Source organism: Phoxinus phoxinus (assembly GCF_949152265.1).
Source record: "Phoxinus phoxinus genome assembly, chromosome: 21".
In the NCBI taxonomy this organism is placed as follows: Eukaryota; Metazoa; Chordata; class Actinopteri; order Cypriniformes; family Leuciscidae; genus Phoxinus; species Phoxinus phoxinus.
The window spans coordinates 14,564,333-14,586,951 of record NC_136896.1 but is presented as its reverse complement, the minus strand read 5'-3'; the positions used below and the strand labels follow the sequence as shown (position 1 = coordinate 14,586,951).

General features: G+C 37.2%; 1 protein-coding gene across 1 annotated transcript in view; it reads right to left on the bottom strand.

The window, feature by feature from the left end:
• odad2 (outer dynein arm docking complex subunit 2) overlaps positions 1-22,619 on the bottom strand; it is a 94,723-nt gene that overhangs the window by 7,319 nt on the left and 64,785 nt on the right. The window contains exons 21-23 of the mRNA XM_079594379.1: positions 21,975-22,134; positions 19,064-19,217; positions 14,545-14,874 (exon numbers count right to left, since the gene is read on the bottom strand). Coding sequence (XP_079450505.1) covers positions 14,545-14,874; positions 19,064-19,217; positions 21,975-22,134 — 644 coding nt within the window. The remainder of the gene's footprint in view (positions 1-14,544; positions 14,875-19,063; positions 19,218-21,974; positions 22,135-22,619) is intronic.

The window sequence follows — 22,619 nt, the reverse complement described above, 5'->3', positions numbered from 1 at the left end:
AACTGAGGGTGCTCTTGCTTGCGTTTGAGGGTGCTTAGCACATTCTAGCATCCCCGTAGAACCAGGCCTGCTAAGGGGGCTTGTCTGCATGCAGCATCAGGTGACCTTCTTTAGAGAGACTGTGACTCCACTCTCTCTCCCCCAGGAAAACACTCCGCTGACAATTGGATGTGGACCTACTGCAATTTCCAAATGCTGCTGCCTAAAACATCTAAAACTCAGATTTTTTAAAAACAGTGGCGATGCCAAAAAAATTATAAATCATCTATAAATCAAACTGTGCTAGTTGTTACTATTTTTCTGGTGTTTTTTTTTTTTATTATCCTTTTTGCAGCGTTTGCTACTGAACGAAATTCTGACATGGCTCTGTTAGCCGTGAGTCGGGGGACTTGTATGATGCTCAATAAAACGGCTGTTGAAAATCCCCAGTACACTTACCATCACCACAGGGAACAGGAAGAGAAAGAAAGAAGTGCTACAAAGACGACTTTTATATCTCTGCCAGGTACAGATAGATCAGACCAGCAAACAGCTGCCACAGAGATGTATGGTCTGTTCACTACTCACTGCTGCACAAACCAACAATTGCTTTCAATTATTCAGACAAAAATACACACACACAGTATTACATAATACACATATTACACACTGATGAACAATAAATATAAAAATGCTTAGTGATAGTTCACCCAAAAAATCTGCTCAACTATGACAACTCTCTGAATAGTTGAATGTGAAAGAATATGATAATATTAATGCATTTACTGTAGGATTGGTAGAGCAAGTATGGCTTGCTACTGCCAATCGATTGGGAGACACTGCCATGAGGATGTGAGATATTCAGCTGCTGCATGAATAGGCATTAGGCATACATACATCATGTTTAAATCTAGATAGGTGGAGTTGGGGGAAGTGAAGGGTTTCTCTGAAAACATCATGCAGGGTCAGCTTACACTGAACCAGACAATTTAAACGTTGAGCAAGTAAGCTCAATGGTTGCAGGATCAGCAGAGCAAATTAGCTTGTGCCATGTAGTAATGATATGATTGCATGTAAGGACTTATCAACTTGTGTCCTCTAGAGTTTCATGACTGAACTAGATATTTATTTACTCATCCTGTCATTTTAAACCTTGTTTGACTTACTTTCCTGTATGGAACAAAAAAGAACTGTTTATATTGTTTTTATCCATATTATGAAAGTCATTGAGGTCCAAAACCACATTGGACCCCTTTTCTTTTTTTCAAAATGTCTACTTTTTTGTTGCACAAAGGAAATAAAGCCATACATGTGGCCTTCTCATTGTCTAACACAGAGAACACATTGATCTTTCTGTCCCTGGATTGCAAAGGTTTGCCAGAAGAACAAGACTTGAAATCAAGGGTAGCTTTTGAATCGTTCATATATACAGTAGAATATGGTATGAAAACTATAGGGATGGTTGAATGGACATTGGCGGCATGGACGATTGTGTAAACTGTTGCAGAATGGTCTGTTTCTGTGCAAACTCTCAATGAGCGATCACAACTGAGACAAAATGGCATCATGGTTGGCATGTCAAAGCAGACTGGGGCTGGAATTATACCTCCATCCATCCGTTCATTTGTTCTTTTGATCATCCATCTATCAGCTGCGTGAAGAGAAGTGACAAGTGGAATCTGGGCAAGATGTCATAGCTTTTTGGCTTCAGAGCCACGCAGACGAGAATGGAAAATACGTCAATGTCACTCTGGTGACTGAGTGTGGCAAATGCTGCTTTAAAGCCATTAAGACACATCCCGGCATGTAGAACAAAGAAAGGTGGTTATGAATTCAATAAGATAACTTGCTAAAATTAGTGAACATCAGAAAATGGCCGGCGATGAATTTGTCACATTTATACCGGAGAAATCCGAAAAGTCTGCTCGGTTTTCCCAAACCAATGACCATAATCCCTGCCTGTTTTTACTGATTTATAAAATAGCAGTCACAGACTTCAAAATAAAGGAGAGGAAAATTGGTTCTGCCCAAAGCAGACAGACATCATCAGTTCTTGGTGTCTCATTTTTACAACGGGCGTCCAATGTGCGCTTGAGAAAAATGAACGTTGTTCTTTAATAATGTCATAGAAGGCCTGTGAATGATGTTAAGATGAAGCTGGCGAGTGTCGTCTCGGCTCTGCCAGCTCTTCCCTCACTAGCTGTCCGGGATGGCAATAATCAACATCCATGCCATCCGCTATGTCTCGCTCTCTCTTTTGAGCGTGTCTCTTCTGGTCACTCTCTAGATAAATCCATCTCAAACAGTCTGAGTTTGTCTTTTGGTGTGCTTCCATTTTTCTGACTGTTTCCTGTGATCATCATTTCTGTTCTGTTTCTCTCTTCAACTCGTCTCTGACGTTCACAGTTTTTTTTTTTAAGCCTAATGTCTTGGTTCTTGTTTTCCCATTGCCTTCCCAGATCATACTTTTGGTTGAGGTTTCTTTCTCTGTAATGACCGTCTTTAAACAGCAGCCCCATTACTGACTCCGTTCTTCCATTCTCTCCATTCCATTCACGTTTATCAGTAATCGCTGCACTATAAATATCCAGGATTTCTGGGTCAGGGTGGTTGGAAGAGGCATGAGGCCCAACAGAAGAGTGAAGAATGATAGTGATTCTTTGCACATGACATGTTCTCGTAATATTTAAAAACTCTCCCTGGTGAAAAACACAACAGTCTGGACACTGTTGGACTTCCTTTTCTCTGAGCCTTTGAATCACAGCACATTAATCTGTTATGGATCAAACTGAGTTGAGGGTGCTGACATGTTCTGGGCTGTGAATTTGACTGGTGGGCAGAAAGAACAACCAAACAGTGGCAATACTGTATAGGGGTAAACAGGGTGAGAGAGAGACAGACAGAAAAGCATATTTCAGCATCATGGACACGGCCTCTCATAAACCGTTAAAGCTCATCCTAAGACACATTTTATTTCATACTTTTAGGATTTCTTTGGGTCTGCACAGCAGATGACAAACAATAACAGTCTGATCACGGCCAAAATAAAGCAGCTGCCACCAATGGCACTTGCAGCTTCAGCATCGGTGTGCAAAATGTGTTAAATCTTGGCCTCATTTTGTATTTACCAGTCAGAATAAACACAAATTACCACAACAAAAACTCTACCAGCCAAATAACAGAACAGTCTGTACCAGGGTCACAAATTAACTAGGGCATTGGGCAAAAATGCAACAGAAATTTACAAATGTTTCAAATGGGGGGTCAAAATGATCCCGTAGTCAACTGATCTGTCGTTTTGTGTCATGTAACATTATATTTAATAATATGCTACTTTAGGCCTATGTAGTGATGGGTTACAGGCAGGGGTGCACATGACTGGTGCGCATGCATGGTAAAAAATTAAAAATACGCCGCAGAAAACGTGGAGGGAAGTGCTTTTGAGTATCAACATTTTTGGGGACAGGGACACGTTAACTTAACAGAGATGGAGAAAATTCCTACTCCAGTAAGATGGCAATCATGACGATAAAATTAATACGGACCAGTCCCCACTGTTCGGCACGCATGTGATTCGCGGATTAACTGCTAAGTTTAACCATCATAGAGTAAAAGTTTTACCTTGCCAATTTACACATTCAAATTATTTTTAAGAGGCGGCGAAAATTAGTACTTGCACGCTGTTGTCTGTGCGCACATCCTAACACCCGAAGCGCGCGCACGCACGCACGCAGAGTTTCAGACTGCGCTTGAACACTGAATTGATTCCTCTTTCGCGTTTACTTACGCTTGAATGAACACATACACAAATTATCTCAAAATATCCTTCTCAGCAAGTATTCTCTTGGCTATTGGCTAATATTCGGTCTGTGCATTCGGTCTTAAGTGACAGCAGCCTAAAATTCCGCCTATTGTCTGTGCCATTAATGTTAACAGAATAAAACCATTATCATCATCTACTATGTTCGAGAGAAAATAAGTGAAAGTGGTGATTACAGCTTGTAGGATAAGTGTGCTGCCTACAGTTTGAGTACCAAGCATCTCAAGGTGCTCCCTTGACAACCAGACCAAAAATAGGTTACAGACACTGCAGCTGTCTGATTATTTTTAGACTCACTGTCTCAAACATGTATGCTGTTGCAGATGTAGCTATTTTGGGGTGTTATTTCATAAAAATAATTGGTCAACTTTGAAAAACACATCACAACTCCGACAGTAGAGAGAGTCTGTCTGTCTATAGAAAATGAGTTATTTAATTCAGTGTTTGTAATTACCGGTATATCTTACGTTTTAACTACTTTTATATTTTCATGTTGAATTGATTTCATAATTAGGTGCAACTGTCCACATTAAAAAAAAGATGAATTGTAGTATTACATAAATGGATGGTGATACACCTTAACATCAATTCCAGGGGGCAAATATTTAAACCCTTAAAGGGAATAAGTTAACCAGTATGTCATCACCCTCATGTCATTCCAAACTGGTATGACATTCTTTCTTCTGTGGAACATAAAAGAAGAATTCGAGAAATGTCTTGGTGTGTCTTTGTCCATACAATGAATATGGTAAACAAAACTGTTTGGTCACCACAAATAGTTTTTTGTTTTTTTTTAAAAAAAGAAAACATTTGGTGACTATTTCTGACACTGGTCTGTACATGATCAAGAAAATGCTCTAGAAAATACTTTTTGTTGGCAAGGTATATTTCATCATCTCTCTGACCATTTCATCATCTCTCTGACCATCAGTCTTGACCATTAACAAGAGGTCATCCATTGGCTTCCTGTTCTGGACACGGACGTGTGGATCTGCTATTTGCTAATGGCCGGACGATTGATTCCGATCTCTCACCCTATCAGTCCCTATAAAAGTCGCACAAACAGACTTCAAACACGCTAGCGAGAGAACATAGCACACCACTGAGGTATTACAGACGGTATCTGCATCCTGACGTATTTCAGGAAGAGAGGGAGAGAGAGACGGGCTCATGCTGAAAGCATTTGCCTAAAGTGTTATCAGACGTAGATAAGGCTCCATCTAGAACGCATCACAAACCTTTTTCAGCTCCAATAAAATTCAGTTTTGCTCAGGCTTTAGTGTCATTCCAAAATGGAAAAACAATTAAAAGCAAGCAACTTTGGAATCATTGCAAATGATTTTGCCGAATGGAAAATCTTGTTTTGATCTCGTATTACATGTTTCTTTGCAAGTTAATTCTGCCCAGAGATGACAACAGAATTGCTTTCGACCGCAACCTCAGGGAAAAAACAGTGAGTGTAATATAACAATGTTTGAAAGTGTTTTCTGAACTAAATAATGATTGCAGACTTGATCCAGAAAATACATAGTGAAATAAGTTGCTATGATGTTCCTTCAACTTCAAGGTTTGCTCACACGCACATTCTCTCTCTTTATCATGTGCTCTTTGATTCTCCGGTTTCTATTTTCCTCTGTTAATCTATTCTTGTGAAACTGCCTCTTTTGTTTTCCCCCTTCACACAAAACTTTACTTTCCGAGTTAGACAAAAACACACATGCCCTGCTGTGCTCTTTCTGATGCTCTGAGTCTTTCTTTTACAGCCATTAGGTTCTCCACACTCATCTAATAGTCTCCCATTCATTCACTGTTTCTTTCCTCCTGTCTGCTATCTATTCTCACATGAAAGCTGCCAGAGCAGTGTGTGTCTGTTTACACCTCTCCTCCGTACAGTCATCACAATTCACACACACTCACTTTTCAAGTGTGGCTCGGACTATTTGCAATTCATCACGATATATTGCTCTTGAGCTTCAGCAACAGTTTATACACAGAACGGTGCCGAGAGACTAAGAATTCAGTTTTTGGGAAAAGTTTTGAACTTAATCATTTAAGTTACAAATGGCTCCCAAAACTAAATGATAAAAGATGGATCAAATCGTATCTAACAGTGTCTGGATACACGCAGAATATTGTAATAAGATATTTATAATGCTAAAAAGAGGATGCTTACTTTCTCTTTAAGACAGATATTATACACTTTGAGGATACTAATAAAAGCATTAATTAAAAGGTTTTTATATTTAACTTGTTTATAATTATCATAATTATTATTTATCATAATTATTTATTATACTGTAAAAAAAGAAAAAAAGTGAAGCCTTGCAAATACTATTCCAAAAAGTTAGTGGTTCTCTTAGTATTGCGAGTGTCTCTCTATTTGTCGATATCCATTAGAGTTGTACATTTCCTCATTATTGTGCATTATTCACTTTCTTTCATAATACTTCACCTTGCATCCCTCATTTCCAGCACATCTCTCATCTCTCCTTTCTTCCTCTCCTTCTGCCTCCATCTCTCTTTTCTCCACCTTTCACTTCTCTCGACATTCTCATCCTCTGGTGATGGATGATGAGACCCGATCCTGACAACTGCAACCCAGAGTCTGAAGCAAATCTTGAAATGACCAACACACCTGTCTGTCAGTTTCTAGTATGGCTGTAAGAGCTGAGTAGCTGCGGATCGAGGCTGAAGCTGAACTCTAGCAGGGGTTGTTTATTCTGCTTCTGCATACTACATGTACAACTGTTTTATACAGCATTTTGGCAATTATTTTATAATTATTAATGCAGCTCATTATATTATATTATAATCCATCCCTAGTCCAATGTAAGGGTTGTGGCCTTGTGGGGATGCTGGAGCCTTATATTATATTCATTTATTTTTGTTTGAAATAGGGTCCAGTTACAGGGCCTAAAATATATAAATTACCTTATAAATTAAAATATTTCTCAAATTAGTTTTAATGTTGATTAAAAAATGGCCATGGGAATGTTATCCCAGACCACAACAAAGTGTCCACATCCGGCCCACATCTGGTACACGTGGAATTCATTGTGTTATGTATAAGAATGTGTTATATATTTACTACTAAAATAACTAAGTCTAATGGTTAGGTCTAATATTACAGTATTGAAGTTAGAGATGAAATAAAGATGTTTTCATAAGCGTTTTCTGCCGTTTGAGATGTGCACAGTAGAGCTGGATCAGTCATTGTCCTGCTGCTCTGTGGTCAGCAACCATAAATCCCACAGTTCAGCATGTACTCTTTAAATGACATATCCCTGCCAGGCTGTTTCTCTAAATTACACATCCCTCCCCCAGCACTGTATGTCTCTGTCAAACAACGCTAAAATATGTTAGCCAAAGCCTGTCGTGCTTTGAGAGTCTGATGCCATTAAAAAGTTTGAAGGTCTCTCTTACTCTCAATGTTTTTATGTAGCCTACTGTATGTGGTTGGATGTGTAGTGCAACTGCAAAAACAGCAATAAAAGTGTCCTGCGTGTTTCCAGCTGTACACACACATGGCTGTCAATCATCAGATGAACAGCAGGCCCTGCACATTAATAATGCCTGAATTTACGTGCTCTCACTCAGTTGCATGTTTAGGCTTGGATGAATTGCCCACCTACTGCACCTCTGAACGCCATGAGGCTGGCCTGAAATGTGCTCTGACGTTTGGAAGTTGGAGAGATTGTACTTTTCTTGGACAATGACTTTTTAAGTATTTTCTTTTGGTGGCTTTAGTCCAATGAGTCTGCAGGACTCTTATAAGTGACTGGCACCTATGAGCCCCGGTGGCCTTGTCAAGCCTCTCTGTTTTCATTTAACATATTTCTGCCTCCTGTCTCGGTTTAATGTCCACTGACCTTGAAAAGGGTCTTTTCATGTCGTAAAACACAGGTGACATTTTTTGGTTCTGTGAAGAAATATGTCCCACAGAGCACAGCTGACACACTAAAGCACAGCAAAAAGACTGATTGGAAAAAGAGAACCATTCCATAAATGTTATTTTTTCTTTGGCAAAATTTCTGGACTGTTTTTTTTTTTTTTACTCCTATTACAGATCAGAACAATATAATTTCTCCTTTTTATATTTCTGGGCATTCGAGGAGAATGTTTATCAATATAAAAACGGAACGTTATTAATCACCACCAGCGTTGTCTCCCATAGCCAGCTTTGAATAAATGGCAAAAGGACTGTTGTTTATTCTGGACAAAAACCCCATACTTGTACGCTGTATGATGGAAGCGTCTGACTGACTTGTAAATCAATCAATCACTTTTTTATGTGGCTTTTTTTAAAAAGGGTTTAGGGAACATTTGGCGGAACAGTTCTGCTATACATTTATAGAAGTATATTTAGTTAAATTGCTCAAACACAACTATAATCATCTAATTTAGAAGAAATCCTGGTAACACTTTAAAATACGGATCCTTTGTTAAAGCTGCAGTCCGTCGTTTTTCCTCTTTGTCGCCATCTCTGTTAGAAATCTGCAATTGCAGTTATTCGCGGAATTATTAACTGTGCGTGGGTAGTAAATCGGCATGAAACAGCGCGGATGAACACAATGTATTGAGGAGAACCTGTCGCGTCGCTGTGGATACTGTAACGTTACTGTCATCAGCAATCTCAGAGTATACTTTTTGAAAGTGTCAACATTAGAATTTTCATCGGAAAATGTCATCTGAACAAGTAAGTAACATTCACTTTTGTTCTGACCAAATTCGGGGGGTGGGGGGAAGCATTGCAGTAGCTATATCATGCTGATTAAATCTAACGATTGCTTATATCACGTCAAAACGTGAAAAATATATTTTTTCTGTAGCCAATCTGAAGTCTGAAGTCTTTTGGGTTTTACAACTGGTGAATCTCCAGTTGTCCCTGGTGATTGTCGCTTTAAACTTTCGGGATCCGCCATACCAAGTGCTAAGCTAAACCTCCACTATCATCCACACACGCTAGCCGGGGACTCCTTCTCTATGTGTACAGAAGTGACGTAATGACGCAAAGACATGCTCGAAATTCCCGCGGAAATCCACCAGTACCACTGGAATTAAAATCATTATTACAAGCTTACCGTTTTGAATCGAGGTAAGGCAAGCAGATCGTTTTGAACACTGGCTGGTTACGGTTTTTTTCAAAAATGTCTTTTTTGATATTTTTAAACCCAAAAAAGTGCCGGACTGCAGCTTTAATGAATAACTACACAGGAACAAATGAGTAACACAATGTTAACAATCTAGTAATTACAGTTAACTAACAAGTAACTCTGATTAACGAATTAGTAATTAATAGCACACAGATTTAAGTGGTAGTTCACTATTAACTAATCAATAACTACTATTTTTTTAATACTTCCCAGAGAACTACTGAATTTTTTACAGATTTAAGTGGTAGTTCACTAATAACTAACCAATAACTACTATTTTTCAATACTTCCCAGAGAAATAATGAAAAAAATTCACAATTCATGCAAAACTTAACTAATGCAGGAAAAATGACTAGCACTAGATTAACATTACTGCTAGATACTGTACACTAATTATAAATATGTAATAGCGTAGCAGACTTATGATTTGGGAAAGCTGTCAATAATTAGCCTATGCACTGCTGTCTTTTAGAGAACTATTCATAAACTAAATAATTTTTAAGAATTGTTTTTATAAATGCACTTGTCTGGAACACTTACCCTGTGGCCGATTTTCCGGCATTCCTCTGGACTGGCTTTGAATAACTAGACTCATCATGGTGAGTACTGGAACATACTGAGTCATCAGCCATCCAAATACCAGTTATCTTATTCTTTAACCTACTTCTCAAAAGTGTTTTTATGTATGTCTCTTTGCTCATATGTAGATATATATATAAATATGTGTGTGTATATATATCCTGTGAATGATTAGATGATTCTACCCTTTCGGGTTGGCTCTTCATTAGTAACTACAGCATGGAATCATGATAACTAGTAATGACTCAAGTGTTAATGCATACTTTTATAGGACTTACTAATTATTTGGATCTGTATTCTAAAGTGAAGATCATGTTAACTAACTAGTAATGACTCAAGTGTTACTACATACTTCTATAGGAATACCAAACACAAGTCATTTCAAGCGTATGAGATATTGTTTGTGAACTTTTAAATACTATACTTTTAGAAAATTTCTTTAGAAGTATGCATTAACACTTGAGCCATTACTAGTTAGTTAACATGATCTTCACTTTAGAATACGGATCCAAATAATTAGTAGTTCCTATAGAGGTATGTAGTAACACTTGAGTCATTACTAGTTAGTTAACATGATCTTCACTTTAGAATACGGATCCAAATAATTAGTAGTTCCTATAGAAGTATGTAGTAACACTTGAGTCATTACTAGTTAGTTAACATGATCTTCACTTTAGAATACAGATCCAAATAATTAGTAAGTCCTATAAAAGTATGCATTAACACTTGAGTCATTACTAGTTATCATGATTCCATGCTGTAGTTACTAATGAAGAGCCAACCCGAAAGGGTAGAATCATCTAATCATTCACAGGATATATATACACACACATATTTATATATATATCTACATATGAGCAAAGAGACATACATAAAAACACTTTTGAGAAGTAGGTTAAAGAATAAGATAACTGGTATTTGGATGGCTGATGACTCAGTATGTTCCAGTACTCACCATGATGAGTCTAGTTATTCAAAGCCAGTCCAGAGGAATGCCAGAAAATCGGCCACAGGGTAAGTGTTCCAGTGCATTTATAAAAACAATTCTTAAAAATTATTTAGTTTATGAATAGTTCTCTAAAAGACAGCAGTGCATAGGCTAATTATTGACAGCTTTCCCAAATCATAAGTCTGCTACGCTATTACATATTTATAATTAGTGTACATTATCTAGCAGTAATGTTAATCTAGTGCTAGTCATTTTTCCTGCATTAGTTATTAAGTTTTGCATGAATTGTGAATTTTTTTTTCATTATTTCTCTGGGAAGTATTGAAAAATAGTAGTTATTGGTTAGTTATTAGTGAACTACCACTTAAATCTGTAAAAAATTCAGTAGTTCTCTGGGAAGTATTAAAAAAATAGTAGTTATTGATTAGTTAATAGTGAACTACCACTTAAATCTGTGTGCTATTAATTACTAATTCGTTAATCAGAGTTACTTGTTAGTTAACTGTAGTTACTAGATTGTTAACATTGTGTTTCTCATTTGTTCCTGTGTAGTTATTCATTAACAAAGGATCCGTATTTTAAAGTGTTACCGAAATCCTTGCTGAATTAAAGTATTACTTTCTTTAAAAAAAACTTATTGACCCCAAAATTGTAATAGGTAGCATTTCAAAAACACTTGAAATATTAAAATATACTTTCATCAAATTCATTTGTTCACTGAAGCATATCATATTCATAAACCCCTCAACTGACACATAAGTTACAATAACTGGATCACAAGGACCCCGTTGAAAGCAATATGAAGACAAATAACATCACTCTAGAGTAAATGCGCTCTTTCTATGTGGCTTATGAGATTCCTGCACAACCAGCCTCTGATGCAACCTGTGAAAATACATCTAAAGCGCTAGACAACGTTCTGAGAAATATTTTCCTGCATGCTCTCACTTTACTGCGAGCTCTCATCTGCTCTGAGAGTGCGGCATATTGATCTATATCATACAGGACGGCCCTAAACCCAATACCACGCATGCAGCGAAAACACGGAGTGAGATTCCTGCCATTAAATATCCCATTAAAGTGCAATTTGACATAAAATCCCTGGCATGCACCCTGGAATTCTCTCGCTTCTTGTTTTCAATGAAACTCCCATCAGGGTTCCTGTTGCGCTTTATTTCATATTTTTCTTACACAATGGCCTCTTTAGTTTTCCATCAGAGGGTTTGAGGCTTAGCTGGCCCGACAGCTCCTTTGCCACGTCTGATCTCTGAAACTTCGAGTGAGGAGTGATAGAAAGGAGGAAAGAGCTCCTTTAGATCAAATTTGTTCCATTAAGCTACATTTAACCAGTGGATTCTGAGATGCCACTTTGGTTTAAAGATGTCTGGGCTAAAACATTAGCTTCTTGGCTAACACAGCGTAGAGACAGACAGACATCTGTTTAAAAAAAAGAAAAGAAAACAGAGCGTAGATCTAAAATTTCAACCTTATGCCATATTAATCTGAAACTTGAGGAATGTTTGCATGAAGATATTCTAGAATGCAGAAAGAAAAAAAAATGGAAGGAAAGTGAATAGCAGAGAATAAAAGAGAGTGAAACCTTAGGAGGAAATGATACAAACCCCTTTTTTCCAGTAATAAGATTGAATGACAAATTCAATATCAGTTTAATTCAGCGTTTATTGCTGCATTTCATTCTGATTGATCCCTTATTCGCTGTTGTACAATTGTTGCTGTATATGATGCTGTGCTGCTAAACCTTTCGCCTGGCATATACTCATGCGCAAAATGACAAACAGACCACCTGACGAAGCCATCAGAGTCCTTAGCCAGGAAATGGTATTTACCATGAAAGCCTCATAAATATCCATTGAGTATAACTACGTTTAGGAAAGAACTGATTAAAGCTGAAATAAACAACAAAACACACTAAAGCTTCTCATTGTCTCTCTCAGCAGGTGTCTACGCAAGCAACCTCGACTTCGCACAGGGAGTTAAACGTTGGTCCAAAAGGTAGTTAGCAACAGCTTTTTGGGTTTGAAGAGAATTCCAGCATTTTGTTCCTCAGCTCCGAGATAATGCAAACCATGTTTGTCAGTAAGAAATGGCAAAAATAAAATGAGAAACAAAGTAAAACAAAGACTGCACGGCGAGATCCTAGAGGCTTGATGTGAACAACAATATGTAAGCGAAGAAGTGAGGAGCAAACAATGTTATCAGTTATGAATCCTGTCAGGACAAAGACGCAGTGTTCTGACCTGAAGAAACCCTGTGGTTCCTTATCGAGGAGAAGAGCGAACGCATGCACTCGCAGGCCTTAGTCGTCGACACAGTATCTCACATAAATTCCTACGAATGATCAATAGGGGCTGACATTCTTCCAGATGATGATGAACAGGGCTTAAATAATTGCCAGAACTCTCCTGAAGCATATTTGTCATTTTGGACTGTCCAAAAGATTTGTGATAACATCACAAACACCTGGAGGACTTAAACGGCACATGGGAGCAAACACAGCCGACTGTGAGACTGCAGACGCTCCCTGCCGTGATACTTTGAACCAACGTTGACCTCAAACAGACGAGTTAGAGAGTCCTAAACTATGGTGGAGCTTGCCTTTTTTTGTTAAATGAGAAAGCTGGGTTAGGTGAAAGCTCTAGAAAGCGAATAAAGCTGTTATCAAGCAGCTGCAAAGAGGAAATTGACAGGAAATGGCAATTCATTTTTTTACTTACTTTTATGCTATTATTTTCCAATTACTCTCACTAAATAATACAAGTACACTACCATACAAACATTTGGGGTTGGTAAGATTGTTTTGGAAAGAAGTCTCTTATGCTCACCAATGCTGCATTTATTTGATCAAAAATACAGTAAACATGGTATAGAATAATAATTATAAACTCTTTATGATAGTCTATTTTAAAATATTATTTATTTTTGTGGTGGCAAAGCTGAATTCTCAGCATCATTACATTTCTTATTATAATCAATGTTGAAAACAGCTGTGCTGCTTAATATTTTTGTGGAAACCTTGATACATTTTTTTCATGATTCTTTAATGAATATAAAGTTCAAAAGAAAAGCATTTATTTAAAATGGAAATCTTCTGAAACTGTCACTTGATAAATGTATATATTTATATAATGTATACGAATCTTACTGACCCCCAAAACTGTGCACATCACCCACTTAATCTCATTTAAAATGAAAATATCAAATGTAAAAAATTATGTACAAATGTCTACTCTTAGCAGTTGTTTAAAAAAAGTAAAAGCTGAAACCACTGAATAGACAATTTTGCTTTCTTTAGTGACCAATGGTATGAAATTTTTGTTTGTTTGAGATATGCAATGAGATAGACCTCAGGAAATTCTTCAGGTCAGAGTTTGACTCTCTAAGAGTTTCCACACACACACACATTCTATAGACATAAAGATTTGTATACTGTACAAACTGTATATGCCTAACCCTAAACCTACTCCTAAAACTACCCCCATGAACGCTGTTTTGATCAGACATGAACTCAAAACTGTGTTGAATATGTGTGTAATACTGAAAAAATAATGAGATAAAGAGAGAATGAAGATGGAGGAGAGAGAATAACTGTCACAATGATTAAAGTAATGATAGTTAATGGGCTGAAGACTAAACCAGTATGAGCTAAGTTTACTCTACAGTAAGTTCTACTTCATTGCAAGTTCAAATCTAAACTTGCATGACCTAAAACATTTTATCAAAAGAACAAAGCTTAATATAAAAGCACAAATTCTTTGAACTATTGAACTGCAATATTTTTAACATACTAGTATTTTCATTCGATTAAAAACATATTTACAACTGTCAAGTTTAAATGAAATGATTTATATGTGTGAGCGAGAATAGAGCAACAAACGACCCCTCTGTGACTCTACTTGTAGAACAAGAAGCCAAAATCATACATGGATTCAAACACCGCTGATACTGGGCTGATGAAACCGCTTCAAGATGCCCTTCTTCCTCTCAAAGAGCAAGAGAGACACACACACAGAGAAGGAAAGAATGTAAGACTGGCAGCAGCTCACCAGTCCTGTAGATAAAGTTGGCTTCTGCCTCTGAAGAAGATGGTGACAGCAGGTCTTCATCATACTCATTGGAGCTGAAAGAGCCTGAGTGGTTCCTCCTCCGCGCGTCCATTACGCCGTTGGCCACCATTACGTGACGGAGCGAGTCGTTAAGGTAACGGTGCAACAGGCTGCTCTTGTATTTGGGTGGCGACACATAGTCATCAGACAATGATGCGTCCGCAGCTGCTCGAAGACCCGCCCCCACGGCACCACCTTCCTTCTTGATGACGCTCTGGTACATCGGCTTATGAAACTCCCCGACCTGGGCCCGTGCTGCTGGGTCAACATCTGGATGTGGTGCAGGACACATGAAAATATGTCAATACAAATTTGGGAAGACAATTGGAGGGGAAAAACGAGAAGTGAACTATAAAACGTCAATATTTTGATGTCCTGCCCTTTACACCTTCTCAGCAGGGAGAGACAAGGTCACATTTTAATTGAATCACCCTTCTCTTCTGCATGACCCCTCCAGCACATTGAAAACTCTTAACTGGATTACACTCCTTCAAAACACGGGCCTCCCAAATGCAAGTGAGTGAGTAAGATCAAATTGGGTTCTGAGAGACTGATTATACAGAGGGTGAAGCAGAGAAGGGTTGGATCATTGAGCCTTCAATGGCCTCATTTGAGAAAGTATTAAAAAAAAAATTTCAAAAAGTTAATCGATTTTATATTTAGATAGATTTTCAGAAGATAAAACACAAACATGTATATGAAATATGAAAATGTCAAATATACATGTGATAAAGTAAAATGGGCAAAAAAAGTAAGAGCAAACATTTCATTGCTTGAAATAACTGGCACCTACACTACCGTTCAAAATGTTGGTGTAAGATTTAAAAAATAATAATAAATTATTCAGCAAATTGACCGTAAAGATAAATAACTTCGGTAGAACTGCAAGTGATAAATCGTCTAGTTTCATTCTGCTTTTTGGTAACAAAACTAATAAAAGTATCATCTTTCTCATCAAAACCCTGGCTTTGGACATTCCAATATCATATCTCAGCCTCGGAGAGTGTGTTCAGTTGATCTTTCCGTTCCGTTGATCATTCTTTAAAAAACACCCCATCATTCATCTCATATTATTTGCTCAGCCACCTGTAGTCCCATCAGTGATTTATTAATGAGAGACATAGACATGTTATATTACTGGATGATTTTTTGGATTTTAGAAAACAAAATATTAGGGGCATTGATGCTGATTGTAATACAGCAGTTGGAAGGTCCAAAATGTTTTCTCTCAGATGACATTGCCCCTCATCTAACAATTACAAAAAACTGAATACATTTGTTATCAAAAGGCAGAATAAAATCATAAAAACCATTTTTATTAATCTCTTGACTTGTCCTTGTTGTTTTCAGCACCTTAAAGGGATAGTTCACCCTAAAATTAAACTTCGGTCATCTTTTACTCACCCTCAAGTTGTTCCAAACGTGTATGAATTTGAGGGTGAGTAAACTATTTTTGGGTGAACTATTCCTTTAACACATAGTAAAAAAACTATATAATCATGGACTCTCAAATTCTTTTAAATTAGCAATTTCATTTTAAACTATATGTGTGGATTCTTTTTTGGTTTTGATTTACTAATTTGAGAAGGTCCATGGGCCAAATTACAGTTTTTTCAGCATATTAAAGCCACATCACTCACTCCACATCCTAAAAGTCAACATTTTTTAAAGATTGTTTTAGTGCACCCTTATTGTATACTACCTTGACAACCATTCCATAATGCAGGAAACAAAGGTAAACACACTGGAGTTCACACAAACGCAATATTTCCTTGGATACAGGGTTAGGATTGCGTGAGTGAATGCCTCCTAAGTGAGCTAGGATTTCACTGCGAGGCTCTATCTTGACTCAAACGTGTGAAGAGTGTGTCTGCAGCTTAGATCTTCTGTGTAGCACATAATTACTGAGCACAGACACGGGAACGACAGACCTGATGAAACGTCTGTGCAACAAAACTTTCCCTCTAAACAACGGAGACATTTCATATGCACAGTAAACAACTTGTGCCATGTTACATGATGTGCTTGTATAATCACAGTTCTTAATATTTGAGTGAATCCCACAGAAAACATGTCAGAAGAGAAGACAAATATAAAAAAATTACTTTTTTTTTATAACATCTCCCTTAATTTCTTTACTTTTGACCTTTTTGGCTTTATTATGTGTTGGTAGTTCTCATTGTTCTCAAAAGTGAATCGTACTATAATAGAGACATTTAGTACAGGCAAAACTAATTGTGAAATATACTGTTTTTAAATTTTTGAATTTTGGAGCTCCATTGTCATGTTTTATATAAATTAGGCTAACATTGTTTTTATATACTTTATGACAATATAATCACTCTGTGCTTTCTTTTCTCAATGCGTGTTGTGACCAAGAGATAAATCAAATATGTACAGCAAGACATATTTTCCCCAAGAAATATTTCAATAGCCAAGCTTCCATCCAAGGATTTTTGAGCAACAAGATTTAGCGCATCAAAATGTTTACTGAAATACCTGATGCAACTGCTAATTATTGATCAAATTGTCAACAATAATTTTCCGTATAATTTGAGCACAGAAATTCTAAGTTTACATTTGACCAGAAGGTGAGGGAATTAGAGGTCAAAGGTTAAGCCAGGCTGCTGACACGGATTGCATGCTATTCAAATGTAAGAAAAGTGGGAAGTTATTTGTAGGATGAGACCGATTTGAGAGGCAAAGACTGGGCATTCCTCTTTAAACCACAGAGTGTGTGTCCTTGTCCAAGACATCTAATCAAGGCACCAAATACAGTGTGTGTGTTTGGAGGTCACTGTTAAGCACAGGGGGATAAGTGTTCTGACTGAATGTCTGAATTGTGTGCGGATGCTTATGTTAAAGCGATGCGGCCAACAAACATGCAGTCTGTCAGAGAGCCAACAACGTCCCTGCAGTTGTAACGCCTGAGCGTGTGAATTAGAGAAAAAAAGGAGAAGGAAAAACGAGAGAACTTTAGATGGTAAGCTAGGATGTTTTTGTGTTTATGCATGTAAGTGCAAGATTGTGTGTGTGAGTGTTTGTGGTTGAGTCCTGACGCCCCATTGTGGTGTGTTAATCACAGTGTGCATGACTGTCTGTAAGCCTACGCGTCTGTCCGGTTCACTTAAACACAGAGGAGGATGAACACACGAACACTGCGCTCGACATACCCCGACCCTGATTTATGGCTCGGCTGCTATACGATGCTATAAAAATGTTTGGAGTGTTGCACTGACTGTAATAAAACATCTGCGTTTAAGCATCCTGTCTGGTCTGTTTCAGCTACATGCTGAAGGAAACCCCGAGCAGTTTCTTATAAATACCACAACACTGCATACCAATCAAATTTAGCAGCAGGATAGGTGAATTTGTTTGTGCTTGTTTGTTTTAAAGAGCAGTTTTGCTTGCACATTGTGTTTGTTAATCACTGCTTGAGAATATACACAGTGTTTATTGCAATATCTCTGCAACACATGTTGTACATGTACGACTAAAAAACAAAAATCCTGTCATTTAATCGCCCTCACTCACTGAGAAAGAAGATATTTTGAAGGATGCTGTGATTGTTTTTGTCCATACAATTAAAGTCAGCAGGCGCCAAAACAATATTGACTTTCATTATTTGTTTAAAAGATCTTTTGTGTTTGACAAAAGAAAGAAAGTCATACAGGTTTGGAACAACATGAGGGTAAGTAAATAATGACAGGGTTTTCATTTTTGGTTGAACTGCATGTATGATTCAACACTATATCCACCACAACAACTTTTTGTTCCCCCCAATTTTCTATTTAGTGGTCAATTAAAATGGATATTTCAATGACTAATTGTTAAACTTTCCATTCAGGAAAAAAAGGGACAGTTCACCCAAAATGTTTGAAGAATGTTGCCCATACAATGAAGGACGGTAGGGCTAAAAACAACATTGGACCCCATTGACTTTCATTGTATTGACAAAAAACAGAAATATATTAAAATATCTTCTTTTGTGTTCAACAGAAGACAGAAAACCACACAGGCCTTGAACAACATGAGGGTGAGTAAATCATAACAGCATTTTCATATTTGAATATTTGGTCTCACATTAAACTCAAATTAAACTGAGAGAGATTTTTACAGTTTGAAGCCATTAACATTGAGTGAAACAATACGGACTCTTCTTCCTGTAAAAAGCTGTCTGCAAGTTGGGGAAGGCTATCCCGTGCTAAATCACTTTACAGTATTTGTGCAATTCTTGCTAATTTCCTAACCAATGATTTTTAATTAAAGTGGTTAAGACCATTAAAAGACCAATACATATTTTGCCATTTTTGGCTTGTTAATCTTTACATTTGGTCCCCCATACTGTTAAATATTAAATATCCTTAAGGTTTCAGCATCACATTGACACCTCGGTCTCTTGATAAATACAGTGTAAGAATCTTTAGGCTAGGTTGTTTTATGTGAGTGTGTGTCGTACCATCAGAGCAGGAGTCCTCACTGCTGACGCTCAGTCTTTCCGCGTTGCCCTGGACGTATTTGTTGTAGAGTTTGATCCTAAGGGCCCAGCTCAAATCAGGCTGCCTAACTGTGTTCTTCAGCCGCCGTCGAGCATTTGCAAACCAGTTAGACACCTGTGGAAAGAAGGAGGGTGTTGAAATGGTATTCAGGAAAGTTTGACCAATAAATACAAAATTATGAATGCGCGAAAAAGACAACAATTTTTTTTCACCTGTAGGCCTATCTTTTATTGATTCAGTTTTTATTCTCATCTGTATGCCTATAAGTATCTGACACACAGACATGCGTGTTTGGACTAAAGGACCCAGATTGTTTATTGGGACACTATGAAAACCAATAGGCTGATGCCCACATCCAAATACAAATATCCTAGGAACACTGTGAACGTAACATTACTAAAGTTACGTTGATGAAGAGCTGGGTGCTTATTCTGGCTTCTGCCACTCTCACCTAATAATATTCCCTTTCCTCTGCCCGACGTCTGTCTTTTTGCAATAAAAACATGCGCCCCAGCCTTCTCCATTTCACAGAGACCAGAGACCATTAGATGTTATACTAGGAAAACTTTTCATGCCCGATACACTTCAAGCCACTTATGAAAGGCATTGTGCTGAGGCACTTCTTAAAAAAAAGAAGTTATTTAAGCCCAGAGTTTCCTGACCTCTGCTTTATATAAAGTTCTCAAAGGCCAACAGCCATATTTTTCCTTTTAAACAGGTCAATGGAGGCCAGTAGTTTTTGGAGGAAGCATTGAGGTATCATACGATCAGGGCCGGTGCGGGGCCCTCCTCTTCCCTTCCCGCTGAGCAAATCTGAAAGCGAAAAGCGAGCACGCATTCGAAAGTGATTACAAATATGAAATGCATGCATGTGCCGAACGTGATTTCGGCAGCCACTTTTTTCCATATTGCTGTGCAGTCTGCTCACATTCAAAAAAACAAAACAAATGGCTTTTCATGATTATTAGAACCAGATAAAAAAAAATGAGGGTCATCCAGGATAGCATCTCCAGGCTGAGCCAATTCTTAACAAATTTAGAGAACATGTTTATGTCTTCATGTGTATATACAGAGACACAGACTGAGACAGATGTGTACACAGAAACCGACGCAAACTGGAAAACGCATATGTGAAGAGTTAAACACAAGCCATGTGTCTCTAAATTTAAATATATATTGCAGGGTATCTGCAAATTTTTTTAAGTAACATTTAAGGCTTTTTAAGACCTTTTTAAGACCTGAAGAAATCAAAATTAATACCGTACTTTAGGGGTGTGCAATATTAACAAAAATATATCTCGATATTTTCAAAGTTTTGTTGATAATAATTAGATGATATTTTACTGAATTTGTACTGGTACACCATGCGCTGGTTTAGGCCTGTTATTAGACTGTATATTAGACTCACAGAGATATTAATATTTAACATATTCTATGCAGTGGTCAGTTTACAGTAGTGACTGAAATTAAAAATGTTATTAGGGGGCAATATTTGCCGCCTTAAATTGATTTCCAGGGGCATTTTCACCTAAATATGGAAATTATTTCTAAACGTACTTGGAGGTATGCATCACCTTTTATGTAAAATTCTAACATTCAAATTAAATTATATTAGAATAATACAGTACCACTGTCAAATTAAATAATTAAATAAAAGTCCATCCTTGCAGTGCAGAGGTGACAATATTTACACTTAATTTACAATTGCATAAATAAAGCTATTCAATATTTAAATATGAAATGATTTATAATTTTAACATTTTAATTAAAGGGTACTTTAAATATGAAACTAAACCCGCCAGTAGGTGGCGGTAAGTCACTGTCTTAATAAGCGAGTTGTTGGAGTCATTTATTCAACAGATTTGTTCAAACGGCCGATTCATTCATTGAATCAAATGATTCGTTCAAAACGCGGATTTCAGTTTTTAAAAAAGAATCGCTGTCTGTTGGACAACAGTTTCATTATGAAATTCTCGTCGGCGAAATAAAGGGGGAAACAAAATATTGACAATATAAAAAGTAACACACAATGTTAACTTTATTGTTAATTTAACTGTTGTATAAAATAAATAGCACATTTGCAATTGAGCACAGGAAAACGGCACTCTTGCTCGTGATATTCTAATATAACAACATAATATGATATAAATATAATAAGACAAAAACTCATTTGGGGACATATCTATAACTGCACTGACACATCACGCAGTGAAAGCAAGCATGAGAGACAAACGCGATTTCAGCTCGAACTCGCGGTGCCTCGTACGTAGTTTACAATGATTACAATATCATAGTTCATAGACAATCCTAAGCACAAAGAATGAACTTACTATTGAACTGACATTTACTCGTTCTCTTATCCTCTCCTCTCGCGCGCAGGAGACAGACGCAGGATAATACTGCCGTAAATGACGCGAATTGTCACGTGAACAAGCAAATCCACGAAGATAGAAGAATAATAAAAAATAATACGTACGCTAATTAGATAGTTTTCATTTGGAAAGTATTTAGATACGTCTAAGTCAAAGTGTCATCTAAAATTTAAGACCTTTCATAGGTAAAATTAAGACTTTTCATAAGTAAAAATAAGACTTTAAGACTTTTTATGGCCTTAAATTTAAAAAATCGAATTTAAGACCTTTTAATACTTTTTAAGGATCCGCGGGGACCCTGTATTGGCTAAACAATAAAAAAGAAGAAAATCTGTACTAGAGTAAACCTGAATTTTCTTGCAGCTTGTGTTTGGAATGAACACCTGCACCTTCATCTTATTGGAAAAAGAAAACTGTCATTTTAATAATCCTTCTGTCAAGAACCAGTAGCTCTTGGTAGCACGCTTATGGAAAGGTTGTGGAAAATGAACTTACTCACCTGCACAAGTGTCATTTGCGAGCCAAGCGCGAGAAGGATTTTCTCTGTTTTAGTGGGGTAAGGATTGTCCCGGTGTTTGTAGAGCCACTGTTTCAAAGGCCGGGCCATGTCCTGCAGAGCTTGCCGTTTATGCCGTACCTTTCCTGGGTTCTGACGAGACCTGTGGAAAATAAACAAGGCTACATAAATCTCATGACAATTATGTAAGACTTAAGAATGGGCACTCATGTGGAGAAATTCCATAGGATTGATTTATTACATATTTTCCACAGAAAGAATGGTATTTTCGTTCTTACTGACTTCTGTTTTATTGCCAGGAAATGACAGGAAAGGAATCTATAAAGCAATATAAAAATAGTAACAAAAAATTAACGGAATAAATTAAACCCTTATTTGTATTTTTATTATTTTGATGATCAATATGAAATTACAACCATCTATATCTAAAGGTAACATGCCAGCATGCAGTGACCAGACCGAAAAACTCAAGTTTTACAACTTTTTTAATGTTACAAGTTATATATGGGAGATGCGTAAAAATGTCGTAAGGGTTAATAGTCTTACATGAGGGCCTAATTTACGGTCATGCGCTGTGAAATGAGGATCATGCTATAATTAACTCTCCTAGCGAATCATTTTCACTCA